The sequence below is a fragment of the Pomacea canaliculata genome, linkage group LG5, assembly GCF_003073045.1.
Source record: "Pomacea canaliculata isolate SZHN2017 linkage group LG5, ASM307304v1, whole genome shotgun sequence".
Taxonomy (NCBI): domain Eukaryota; kingdom Metazoa; phylum Mollusca; class Gastropoda; order Architaenioglossa; family Ampullariidae; genus Pomacea; species Pomacea canaliculata.
Window position 1 is genome coordinate 15,254,975 of NC_037594.1, and position 13,004 is coordinate 15,267,978.

At 42.8% G+C, this 13,004-nt stretch overlaps 1 protein-coding gene across 1 annotated transcript; it reads right to left on the bottom strand.

Annotated features, from left to right (window-relative positions):
* Positions 1–5,008: 5,008 nt before the first annotated feature.
* On the bottom strand, positions 5,009–12,724 carry LOC112565349 (trissin receptor-like). The gene is made up of 3 exons (XM_025240756.1): positions 12,469–12,724; positions 6,129–6,519; positions 5,009–5,927 (listed from the first exon to the last, which is right to left on the bottom strand). The coding sequence occupies exons 1-3, from the start codon at positions 12,478–12,480 to the stop codon at positions 5,098–5,100; spliced, it is 1,233 nt and encodes a 410-aa protein (XP_025096541.1). The 5' UTR covers positions 12,481–12,724; the 3' UTR covers positions 5,009–5,097.
* Between the last annotated feature and the right edge of the window lie 280 nt (positions 12,725–13,004).

Consider the following 13,004-nt stretch of genomic DNA (forward strand, 5'->3'; position numbering starts at 1 on the left):
AAAGAAAGGATAAGCAAGATGTCAAAATTTATTGTCTGAATGTGGGTAAATGACCAAAAGGAAAATTATGACGGTGTGAAAAAAGATTGGGGAACGGGAGGGAAAAAAAGGTGAGGCATTTAGAGAGAGAACGTGAGTTGTTTTTTGTTTTGTTTTTTTAAAAGCTTCAAACGTCGTTTTGGAAGAGCCGTTTTGGGCTAACTGCAAAATTGGGTCGCCACCGTGTCCTTTTCGAAAGAAATAATAGGCCAGCTCTTTTTTCCCCTCAAAAAATTTTTGCTGTTTTTGTTTTGGTTTGGTTTTTTGTGCGACTGGCCCATCCCTGTGTAAATACGAACAGATCATACAGGTTACAATCATAACATTTAGAATATATACAAATACTTATAGCAGGGTTCACACGTCTGACCACACTGAAAATAAAGACTTTCAAGGACCTGGAAACCTATTCTAAGGACCATTTGAGGATGTTTCCATAACTTGCAGAAAAAATATTTGCAGGCCACATAGATTAAAGAAAGATATAGCATGGAGCACAATTTTCAGGGATGAAGAAGCTTCAGCTCTACGGTCTTTCCACGAAGTTGTATTACTGGACTGCTGGAGGCAGGTGTGTTCAAAGCTTCCGGATTAGTCTTATTCACTGTTAAGGCTCGCCAAGACTAACAGCGGAGAACTTCGCAAGGTGCTAAGCGTTGGTCTCGGCAGACAGCAATCCACCTATATGCATCCGTGGTGTTTCTTATTCGTCCCTTAGTTTTCTGTTTCACGAACGTTTTTAAACCAGCTTTAGTCATGGATGCAATATTCAAAGATACATAGCAAATTTCCCATTGTGTTTTTATCCTACAATATAGTTTTCATGATCTTTTTCTTTGAGCTATATATGTTGGCAACTGCACATTCCAGCTTTCCAAGCACGATGACTTCGTTCGCTGCCTTGCCACTTGCATAAAAAAAGTTCCTCAGGTTTTCTAGTTGGAAAATGACTGACTTTCATTGGTGTCCACGCACGCAAATCAAACACTCATGAATGAATGAGAGCTAAAATGTTTTCCGTAAGTACCCGCTACCCTGTCTTGTGTAAGAAAGGCCCGTGGTGCATACATCGGGTAAGGGGGACAACCCCTTATGTCTGATAGCGAATTGTCCTTTTTTATTCTCTCTTTATTTAGTATTCTGTAACGGAGACGCATCTTCCTGGTACGATAGGTCGAGCAGTGTCCAGATACTTTGTGTGGGAGATATCGAGGAGACAATCCCGGGGCGGGACTGCACCGACATTCTACAGGCGGTGTCCTGCTTGAGTAGGTTCAGGAACAGAAGTGTCTCAAGTGTCCTACTCTGGTCACGGAAAAAGAGAGAATTTCATATTTATATGGGTGCTAAAGGTAATGTCAAAGATTTATTTCGTCACTTTGAAACAGTGTCAATGTGAAATAAGAATTATGCAGAGAAAAGAGCAGTAAAACAGATCAGTTCCGTTACAGAAGATGCAGCACTGGTCCCTATTAAAATTGTACCGCTACACGCTGGTAGTCAGTTTATACTGGTAACGAACTACCAGGCTGTTACATAATTATACATTACAATGTTACATAATTATACTTTACAATGCTACATAATTATACCCCACAACCATGTCTGTAGATTCTCTGTCCTCTACAGTTTGTTTTATAAACTATATTGCTGACGTACCTTTGCCAGCAGGCCCCACTGTGTGGCTATAACGGGCAGAAACCGGACCTTCGTTTTCAAGCTGACGTCAGCAGCAACGTTGAGTTTTACCCTCGAGAAATGAAAGTAGCAGCAAAGGTGGGTCGATCAAAGTACAAACAGTAGAAGCAACTGGAGATGGCGGACAGGAAGCTGTCCAGCGCTATTTCGAGCTTCCATCACTTTGTCGTCGTCAGGTGAAGTCGAAACCTCGCGCGTCAAGTGTCCTGCCACATCGCTTCACACTTGTTGTTATTGTTCTATCACTTGCTGTGCTGTGGTATTATTCTGTTGTTATTATGTCGGGTTGTTCTCAGTTACAACCTTCAATCTTTGTCATTTGTCTGGGTTATTATTGGTTATGGCATTCTTTGATATTACTCTGTCATGTCCAGTTATTAATCTGTTTTTTTTCTTTGTTATGACTTTTTTGTGTTATCGTGTCAGGTCTCGCATATTTGTTATTCTTTATTTCTTTGCCATGCCAATCTTTATTGTTTATGCTATTAGTGTGTTATTAGTATCTTTATTATTAGTATGTCACGTTATTCTGGTATTACCGGTTTTTCTTTCTGCTACAGTTGTCATCTTTTGTCTTTTCTCATTGTTTTCTACAACTGTTTTAAAACGTTGGTGAGTGCCCTCCTAGTGCATTGTGATGGACGACCAACAATTTACATATTCATTCATTCGTTGTTTTTGATGTTCTTCTTACTTGTTTGGTGGAACATGTAGCCAGAATGTATGCCACAGTTACGACTTTGTGTGTGTCTGTGTGCGCGCGCGTCGGAGGTGGTGGGTGGATGGGTGATGTCTCGTTCAAAGGACAGTGATGGCAGGAAAGCTCGTGCAGAGAGAAAATTTCCTATTAGGAACAAGAGCACTTTTGGCGTCTAGAATAGATGGCGTGACTACTGGTGGTAATTCTCTGAAAATGACAGTCTGGGTTTGTCTGGAGCTGGAAAGCTGCAGAGTATGATGGGTACAAAGCCAAAACTGGTTTAATGGAGTTTGATTGAAGATATATCACACGACTAGCATAATGCGAGCATGTAACGGCGAGAGAGAGAAAGAAATAAAAGGCATGCTATTAAGAGTGATCATGTTACCGCTTCATTTTTTTTTAAAGGAAAGCCATTTTAAGGGAGATGATTACCAACCGTACTTTTATGTTCAAGACTTATGGAGTGTTCACCTGACACCATGTTTCTTAACTTTGGATTATTTTAGTTCGTTCTTTACCACGTTTTCATGCTTTGAGGAAATTGGTTCACGTCTGAAGAGTGGTGAGTGGAAACAGGTTTGTTTGCGGACAACGGAGAGTGCACAAAGCGTGTGTCGGTCTGTTGTCCAGCAGACTGCTCTCCAGAACACGTCACTTCAGATGTCTGAGGTAAAAGGTTACAAAACCCTTCAACGAAGACTTCTTGGCATCCCGAATGTTTGTTGAAAGGCCTGAGCTTCCGTCTGGAAGTCCTTCAACATCAGCGCCTTAAAACCCTTTCTTCCTGATCCTCTGGGAAGCCAGGAAAATATCGGCTAGAGAGCACAGCCCTCCCCCTTAGCCCCCATCTCACACACACACACACAAACGCGGGTGGATGAGACGGAAGTTGAAATGTCTTTAAAACCTCATGTAGCTCGTTGTGTACGGTCTGTGGAACTTCGTCACTTAAAAAAAAAAAAAGAAGTAAACTAGAGTGGGGAAGGGCAGACAAAGGAAGACAGAATGTAGGGAATATGGGAAACCATGAAAAGGGCTCTGAACCTTTGGTCTATATACAAGACCATTAGGAAAGTACAGTCAACGGGTTGGTCAACGTGAACGTTGCCGTTGTTCTTGTATAAACGTGGCAAGCGATGTGTGTCAGGGTTCAGGCGGTGACATGGCGAACGTGTGTCGCAGCAGGAGAACCACGTCCACATCGACATCGACATACACAGACTTATTATCTCATCATCTCTATCACCAGAAACGGAAGCGTCAGATTTTTGTGATTGGCAGGAGGTGCTGATGAAAAGAGAGGAAACCAGAGTATCCATAGAAAAACCTCAAACGTTCACCTTTATGAACTGGATGCAGAGAGAAGTAAGGGTGCCCTGAGGCGGGATCTGAACTAGAAACTTGGTGTCTTCGATGGACTGGATTCATGAGAGCTCGAGTTTGTGTCTCGTCCACTTCCAGTTCATCACAGAAAGTTTCATTTGTCTTTTTCTTTGTGAAGGATGGGGTTGTAGAATATCCCATCCTCTTTCCTCTCTTCTTTCTTTTTTTTTCTCTGATTTTTTTTCGGGATAAAACTGAGGATGTCAACATGTTTCCTTGACCTCACTTTTTGTCTCATTTTTTCCTTACTGCTTCAGATCTTATGAAATAATATCTCCTGATGCCCGTGTAAGAACATTATTAACGGTACACATTTTATTTTATCTTAGATATTTTTATAATCAACCTTTGCACAGTCCATTTGAGGATAATACACATTTTCTTATGTTATTCCCTTAGAAACAGTTTATTCCTTTCTCTCTCTCTCTGTCGCACGCACGCACACACACTCTTACAGATGATAAGGTCTGATTTGCTTAATTAACCTTAAAGTAACATAGAGAAGAAAAATAAAAAGTTCTGCAGGCACATTTGTCAAATCAGGTGTGAGACGACCACAGGTAATAACTCTGTGCTGCCCCAGTACCATGGCAACCGACGTATGGAGACTTTGTTTCCGGACTGAAAGGTTACATTCAACTGATAGCAGATGTATTAAAGTCAATCTTTACAATTTTATATATATATACACAGTATATTGTGTTATGCATGTTGTGTGGACATTTAACAATGTAATGACTTTATTTTAAGTCGCTTTAAATTTGGGAATTTTTTTAAAAATAATTTTATTTCGGTTTCACGTACGACTTCAATACACCGGTTAACAAGATAGACAATTTTATGATTTCAACATCACCAGGTTAACAGTCTTTATGATAGCTTTTGAATAGCTCACCGGTCTGCACGCTCTTGGCTCCTTTGTCGTCCGTGAGGAATCAAGGAATGTTCTAGACGGACAAGAACAAGAAGAGGACATCATCATAGCAGCAGACGGAAACAGGTAACAGGTAACAGGTCAGGGCTCCTGCTTACGCAAAAAATTGCGTACAGTACGCATTAAAAGTTCGGAGGACCCCTCAATTTTCGTCATCTCTGCAGGTATTGGCCGTCTGCATGTGGCATCTCTCTCTCTCTCGCACGCACACACACTTACACACACTTACACTCACATACACTTCTACGCACACACGCGCGCGCGCGCACTTACACAAAGTGCTTCAGTAGATAAATAGGCATCTTGCTGCACAGCAATGCCACACAGCAGCCTCCCCAGTTCAAATGCTGCAGCACTTGCGCGACAGCAGCTTGCGGAAGGCGCGGCGGAACTTGTGGGACAACAACGCGTAGATGATGGGGTTGCCGGCGCTGTTGACGTAGGTGACGAGCTGCGCGGTGGACAGGACGTTGTAGTAGGCCTCGAAGCCCAGGCTCTCCTTGCTGCGGCTGGAGCCAAAGGTCACCCATAGGGTCACGACCTTGAAGGGTAGCTGCGTGACGAAGAAGAGGCAGACTATGGCGCCCATCATCAGCACCACCCGGCGCCGCACCTGCAGAACGCGCTTCTGGAACCTGTCGAAGGCGGCGCCGCACGGCCGCCTGTAGGTCACGTGGGACACGCGGGAGGAGCGGGAGGAGCGCAGCGACTGGGAGGAACGGAAGACCACTCCTCTTCCTTCTCGAGCTCCTGCAGATGCCGATAATGCCGCATCTCCGTCGCCTCCGTGAGACAGCCGCACGAGCTTGCGGATGATGGAGGCATAGATGAAGCCCATGGAGAGCATCGGCAGGACGAAGAAGACCACGAACAGCAGCACGACGTAGGCGCTGCCGAGAGGCGGCGTGGTCACGGTCCGGCACGTGACCACGCGCGAACCGTCGTAATATTCCTCCTCCACCAGCCAGGTGTAGAAGACAAAGGGCAGCGACAGCACACCACCCAGCAGCCAAGCACTGACCACCACGGGGCAGCTGTTGTACCCGACAGGCTCCTGGCAGAAGTCGCGCAGCGGGTGTCGCACCGACCTGTAGCGCTCCACCGCGATGGCCAGCAGCGTCAGCACCGAGCTGTGCAGCGTCGCGTGCTCTAGGAAGGGCACCAGCTTGCCTGCAAACCACATCAAAACACTGTCGGTAAACAGACGCAGCAACAGACTCATCATAATCCTACAGCCTATCTATGTCACACTGAAAAAAATGTCATTGGAAAATAAGCAAGCTTTGAAAACTGGACAGACGCAACAGAAGACAGACGTAAATTGGATGTCATGACATTAGCACAAACATCTGAGTAATCCTCTTTACTCACACATGAATTCGCCAATCAGCCATTGGTCCTTGGAGTAGAAGACCATGAGGGCGGACGGTTGGCACACGGTCAGGACCAGAACGTCAGCGATGCTGAGACTCAACAGGAAGTAGTTCATGCGCGTGCGCATTGACCTCATGCACGTAATGACCAGGATGACCATGAGGTTGCCGACGACGCCGACGACGAAGATGACGACATTGAGGAAAGTGGCGTAGACGTAAAGATAGCGGGGTAAGGTCATCTCCACCTGCGGCAGGTGAACTGTCTCGTTGTCATTCAAACAAATCTCGGTCGCCATAACACTGGCCTCCATACCGCACGGTTCGTCGACAGTGTTGTTGCTGGTGGTTGTGTTGTTCATGGTGTCTTCAGCAGACGGATAGGTCTTCTGTGAAAGGGTTGAGAAAGGAGGGCACTAGAAATTAGAACAGCAACATCAAAATGCTCGTCTGGACCCTGGAGAGTCAGACACAGTTCTAAGTAACAGCTTAAATCGGCTTGCTGGCAAAAATTTTAACTGCCAGGTGTAACAAAAAAAAAAAAAACAAACAAAAAAAAAAAAAAAAAAAAACACAAAAAAATGCGAACCCCAAAGGCGCATGATTCTACTTCCTCAGATGTAATGACGATAACCGATATTTGTAATGGTTCACAAGAGTAGGGCCCTGTCTAGCTTTGTCATTACTTGGCTAGAGGGGTGCAGAGCTATTTTCATCCGCCAAAAGAAACCCTGTCATTTTATCCATAAAGGACTTTTGCAAATTTCGTTGCTTATTATATTTATTATGCTAATGTTAATGCTGGCACAGTGACATTGGCCACCTTTTGACATGGTACAGTTAATGAAAGCATAATAGCTACTCTTTAATTGTTCCACTAAGAGCATGATCAGAGATGGGGTTTGACAGCAGGGGTCGCAGGGGGTCGCGTGCTTTTTTTTACCATGTTGGGGAAACGGCCCAGTTGGCTTGTTGTCATTCAAACACTTTTGTACAAACATTAAACAAGCAGTTTGTTCAGAGATGATGATGATGAGAGAAATATGATACAACAGTCTTGCAGAGTGGAAGGACAATAGATGCTACTTATCCTTTCGTGGTTTATCCCCTTGTAGAGCTGTTAGGCTTTCATGAGCTCGGAGATGCTGACATCTGTTAGCCATAAAGGCATTAATGTCATCGGCTGCCGTTTGAGATTTATATTTGCCTTCAGCGGACTTTTCACTTCAGACCGAAAAAAAATGTTCACATATTAATCATAATTTGTAGTCTCCAAAGTATTTTTTTGCTCTCTCTCTCTCTCTCTTGTCGACAAAAAGAAATTTCAAGATAAAAAAAAAACCGAGTTTGGTTTTTTGTTTGTTTGTTTTTTTTTTCGGGGGGGGGGGTTCATTTAATTTTTTTTCTTCCTCTTTGCGCTGAGATGCTCTGTGACAAGACGGATAGTTAATCTCGCACAGCAGGGGGCGAACTTTGTCCACGACCAAAGAGCAGTTGATGATAGAATCTGTGTCTCCTACCTGCAGATTGATTACACGCGCTTTTTTCAGCACTTAAAAACTTCGGCACGTATTCACAAGTCATTTCTTACAGGTTAGATAAAATCGCTCACCTATAATGTTTAAAAAAAAACCAGCAGCTGTTGAGAATATTTTTATGCAATCAGCGATCGTCTAGACCAGTTGCACAACACATTTTGAATTTTAAACTTATTCAGAGCTTAAATGTATTTAGCTAAAACAGTTTTATAAAATTGCTTCTAAAATTAGTGCACAGCGCAAATTTAGAAATATTTTTAAATGAGATAAAGCTGTTTTAGCCCAACTTCCGCTTTCGATAGCACATGCTAATGCAAAATAATAAATAAATAAATAAAATCTGTGGTTTTTGCGGAAAGTCAACCTAATAATAGCTTTTCATACACCGTGGCAGCCGAATTACTGAGCAAATTGCTCACGTTTAAATTCAAAATTAGCATAACAAATAAAGTTGCATGCTTGACTGATGTGGAGAGCACAGTCAGTGAGGTTTGATATGTACTCAGTAATGTAAACATCTAACGCGACAGGCCAACTCGACCACCACGGTGAGGGGGGGGGGATTTGGTTTTACGCCGTGTCAGCAACTGACTATCGGCAAGCAGCCAGCTGCCACGTTACCCGATGAACTCTGGGCAGCCAAACCTTCAATTGGTGATAACAGCGCTAACCGTTGCGCCATACCACTACGGTGAGACACTACCACTGCAAAAAAAAATACAACAGTGACACTCGCGAGCATATTGTGTTACGATTTAGTTTAAAAACGACATGTTCAATTTATGTTCATTGATGAACATTCAAAGTATGTCTAACAACAATTTATTTTCTTTAAATCGCGGATTTGATTTGTGATGTCCGGAGTAGTCTCTGCCATATTCAATCAACACTTCGAGATTTTATGTAAAGGGGATTGGAATAGCTCCAGTCATCGTTCACAGAGCTTCTTTAACCAGTTCAGAACAGCTCCGGGCTACTCTAATTTCAGAAAAGAAAATCGTAAAATGAATCTCTAGTGCCAGAACAACACTTCTTCTGAAAACATTTCTACATTTGTTTTAATATTTAGACGTGTTGCGCAACTAAGCCCTGAGCTTTAACCCAAGAGGAGCATTTTCAACATCCTCTCTGCTGCTTTAACTTTGAACTAGGTCAAAGGTCACCTCCCGCCGGAGTTCAGTGCTGCTTGCTTGTGAGGTAAGAAAAATATCAGAGCTGATTTCACTCGATTTCCCCAAAAAACCCTTTGAGCCAGCTTGCAGGCAATAGCTCCCCGAGAGAGAAGATCTTGGTATACTCAGTGGAGCCAGACCAGTTCTTGGCAGGTCGCTCCAAGTGAGACAGTCTTGTGAGAGTGGTGCCTGACATGTCGCTGGCTCACCCACCTTGCGGTCAGTCGGATGGTGGTTGTGGGTGGTGATGTTAGATACGTGTCCTCAACTAAGAGAGAAAATGCGAAGTGGTCAAGTGTCATGTGCTGGTTTTCTTGCCCCCTGATAGTCCCATCACATGCTCTCAGACCTGTTCACACAGGTGTGGTCAACATTGGTTAAATGAACCAAAAGCTGATATTCAAGCTGGTAATTAAACGTGAGTCACCATGCTCGGCTCCATCTTTTAGTAAAAGCAGGAAAAATCGAAATTGAAATATTACTGAGAGAAGACGATTTACAACTGTTTGTTCGAATCCGAACAACAGAGGTTAAAAACTGAAGCACGACTATACACCAAACAGGATTGCTGCAAACATTATGCGTGGGAAAAATGCTCCGTGAAAACACATAAACATTCTGGAAGAGACAGAGAGAACATTTTGTCTCCTTTTTTCTGTTTCGTTAATGACGCTGATCTTTGTTCTAGTGATAGCAAAGATGGATTTATTACAAGATAATTGCAGATTCTAAAAATACTGGAAACAATAATTCATCAAAATGGTTGTATGGAAAAAGGTGGCTATGAACACTTTTTCTGGCTCTTTGTCTTAGAAAAAAAAACATTTTTATTTCAGCACATTTGTTGAAAAAGTAGCGACAATATCAAAGGAATAAGAGTTATGCATTGGATTCAGTCACCTATCACGAACATCCCTGTGTTCCCCTTTAAGACATGTTATCGAGAAATATGTATATATAAAGTGGCAGTGTTTAAAAAAGGACAAATACTGACCTTCTCAATCGTTTCTGCTCAAAATGTTGGGTTACATACCAATCCGTTACTTACAATGGGGTCTAAAACACAACTGAAGGGGAGGTACAGGGAGGGTGTCATGTTTTGCTCTCAAGTTACTTCATTCAACCCATTCTGAGAAAGCGTTCACTTTCAGTCCTTTCAGTTGTGAGCACTCTGGCATCGTAGATGTGGGGATGGTCCCAAGCAGTTTCGAACCTGAGTACAGCCAGGAAGAGCAGAGCGAGAAAGATTGTCGTGACATCGAATGCCTCTCTAGTCCAATGGCGCTGTCGGCCTCGCGAATTAAGGTCAATTTGTTTCCCTCGACAGAGAGCACAAAGCATGGTGTCCTCCGACAGCCGGGGAGGTGTTGAGTTTTAGACGTGATTGTGAGAAATCAGTAAGTGTCAATTAAGTTCAACTTGCCTAGTCCATTAGGCTGCTACAAAAGTTCAATTCACAGAAATTTCCACAAATGTAAGGGTCAGTGCTATCCACTGGAGACCCAGCAGCAGCAGCAGCAGATTTGTCATAATCCAACCGCGCATCAACGGTACACAATTTAATGAACTGAACACACATCTCGCAGCATCTCAACTACAACAGGCTGCACTTTCTGACCCCCAAAAAAATGAAGAACACAAGAAATGACACAAAGCAACAGCTATCAATGACAAGCTCAGATGTAGCTACAGACCGAGGACAAATCATCATCACAGCGAGAAATAAATCGAGTACAAACATCAGAGGTAATCAGATAGCACACAAAATCTCCATTCCCAAGAACCGTAACTTAGGAAATGTATGTGGTCCAGAGTTATCGCCCACGATAAGCAAACAGTTAATTAAATTGTGCGTTAATTACTGACTGTGAGCTTTGACAAATGTCACGATATGTACTCAGGCTTAAAAAAAAAATAAATAAATAAATAAAAAAAAAAACTTACTCACCTAAATGGAATTCATTACGTTCTCTACACTTTTCAATATTATTCTGAAAGATACTCGAGACAGTTTGTCTATCACTACTTCTACCAGCCATGTTGCACACGACAGTCTTTTCCACAATCTGCTAAAGTGTTTGCACTATTCATGACTGACATTCATCAAGAACCTAGAATTGAGCATTGAAACCAGAAGCAATACTGACTTGCAGAATCACGATCGCCGGGGGATTTATGCTGGGATCAATCGACAAAAAGGAAAAGAAAAGATGAACAGATGACATCAACTTCAAACTTTGTGATGCAAGCTCTTTGACTGTGGCTACAAAGAGACATCTTTGCATCACAGCTTCAAAGCGAAGAATGACAATTTATCTTGTTTTTTAACAAAATTGAATAAAAGGTTCGGCAGAGTCCGAATCACAGGCTAGTTGACCGTTTAACTGTTTATCCTTCAGGCATCGATTCACTCATCAGTTTTTCGTGATAAGAGCTTTTCATCTGTTGGAGCTGTGGATATGGAGCTTTTACCTGTGCATCGGCTCTCTTTGGTAAAATCGCTTCTCTTTCATCTTCAAAGATTTGCTTCTTTCTTTGTCAAAATCGCGTTTTATTAATACCAAGGGCAGTCATTAATGTTGTAATAAAATAGGTTTAGCTTCTTCACTTCACAGGAGCATTCCAGATAGTTGTAAATAAAGTTTCATGAGGTAATGGCAGGTGTTGATGCCAAGTTGAAATACATTGATAATGACCATGTGTGGTTGGGAATTTCGCATCGAAACTGAAGTCTTATTGTTATGTCACAAATGAACCATATTCGTCAAGTAGAAACTGCAATTTATCATTTGGAAATTAGATTATGTGATGATTAGTCACTAACTGGGGTACCCGCTTCTCCAGGGTTGATTTCTGTCGGTGACTTTTACGGCGTTGATTTTACTCTCAACCTTCTAATCATTGCTTCATCTTAGTCAAGAGTTGATATTGTCAGAGAAAAATGTATTCTCTTGACTTGCTTCGATAACTTGACATCATACTTTTAGCAACTGGTGGATGAGGTTTCAAGTCTTGTGTCTCGTGACCCGATTGCTTTTGTCCTCTTCCCATCTTCCTCTTTCCATCCATTTCTCTCTCTCTCTCCTCCCTCTTCTCTCTCTTTCCTTCGATTTATCTGTATCATTCTCATTGATACCATGTCCAAATATTAGGTAGGTTTTTTTTCTTTTGCGTGATAGACGCAATTTCTTTTGTCGGTAACATTTTAGAACGAAGAAAAAGAAACTCATTAAAAAATACACAAGCTATCACCCCCCCCCCCCCTGCCCGCTGTTGTAGTCAATATAGTCTACGACCGAGAAGTAATTAAAAGGACTTCAACCCAGATTTGGTGTGGAGCGGACAAACGGTGTGGATTTTATTAGGGTTGGAAAGAACTCCCATTTTCCGCTACAAAGACATATCTCCACACTTTGTTTTCATTATAAAATTTTTAAAAAGCTCAGAAGAGACGTTAACGACTCACTAAAGTATTCTTGACCCTACAGTGACCAGCATGAATATAAAACATATAAAAAATATAAAAATGTGCGAACTCTTCTAACTGTGTCAAGACAGCGACAGAACAGTCGCATCCTGATAATAATATTATCATCATGATATTATCATTACGATGAATACGACTCACCTTCGCTTTCATGAAGCAGGCCTTCAAAATCAGTCTAAGCGAAGGTGACTCTGCAGAACTGGCTGGAACCCAGACATCTCCTGTTCTTGTTTACAGCTCAGAACGAGGCACATCAAAACAAACTCCCATCTGGCCATGTACGTGTGACTGGTGAGGCAGACGACAACCAAGGGAAAGACCCTGCAAGTCGCAATCTGCTGCCAGAAATTGCAAGACTTGCTGCTGGAATCTTTGTCCTGGAAGGTGCGAGGAGAGTGGAGGACACTGGGCAGGTGCGCGGCTGACGTGTAGGAGTGGGTCTGTGTAATAGAGCCAGCAAGACCAGGAGTGGGTCTGTGTAATAGAGCCAGCAAGACCAGGAGTGGGTCTGTGCAGTCACGTCACGTTGTCACGATGAGTGAGGCGTGTGACACAGGTGCAAACGACCGACGCCTTTGTCTGCAGACGACAAGCGCCAACTAAATGAGAGGTGCAGCTGGCCAGCCGTGGTGCCAGCGCTGATGGTGTTGTTGTGACCAGGAGGATGGCTGTACTGT

Coding starts and splice junctions, on each gene's coding strand:
- LOC112565349 (XM_025240756.1), bottom strand. Junction 5,928..6,128: donor GCTGATTGGCGAATTCATGT/GTGAGTAAAGAG, acceptor TGTGGTTTGCAG/GCAAGCTGGTGCCCTTCCTA.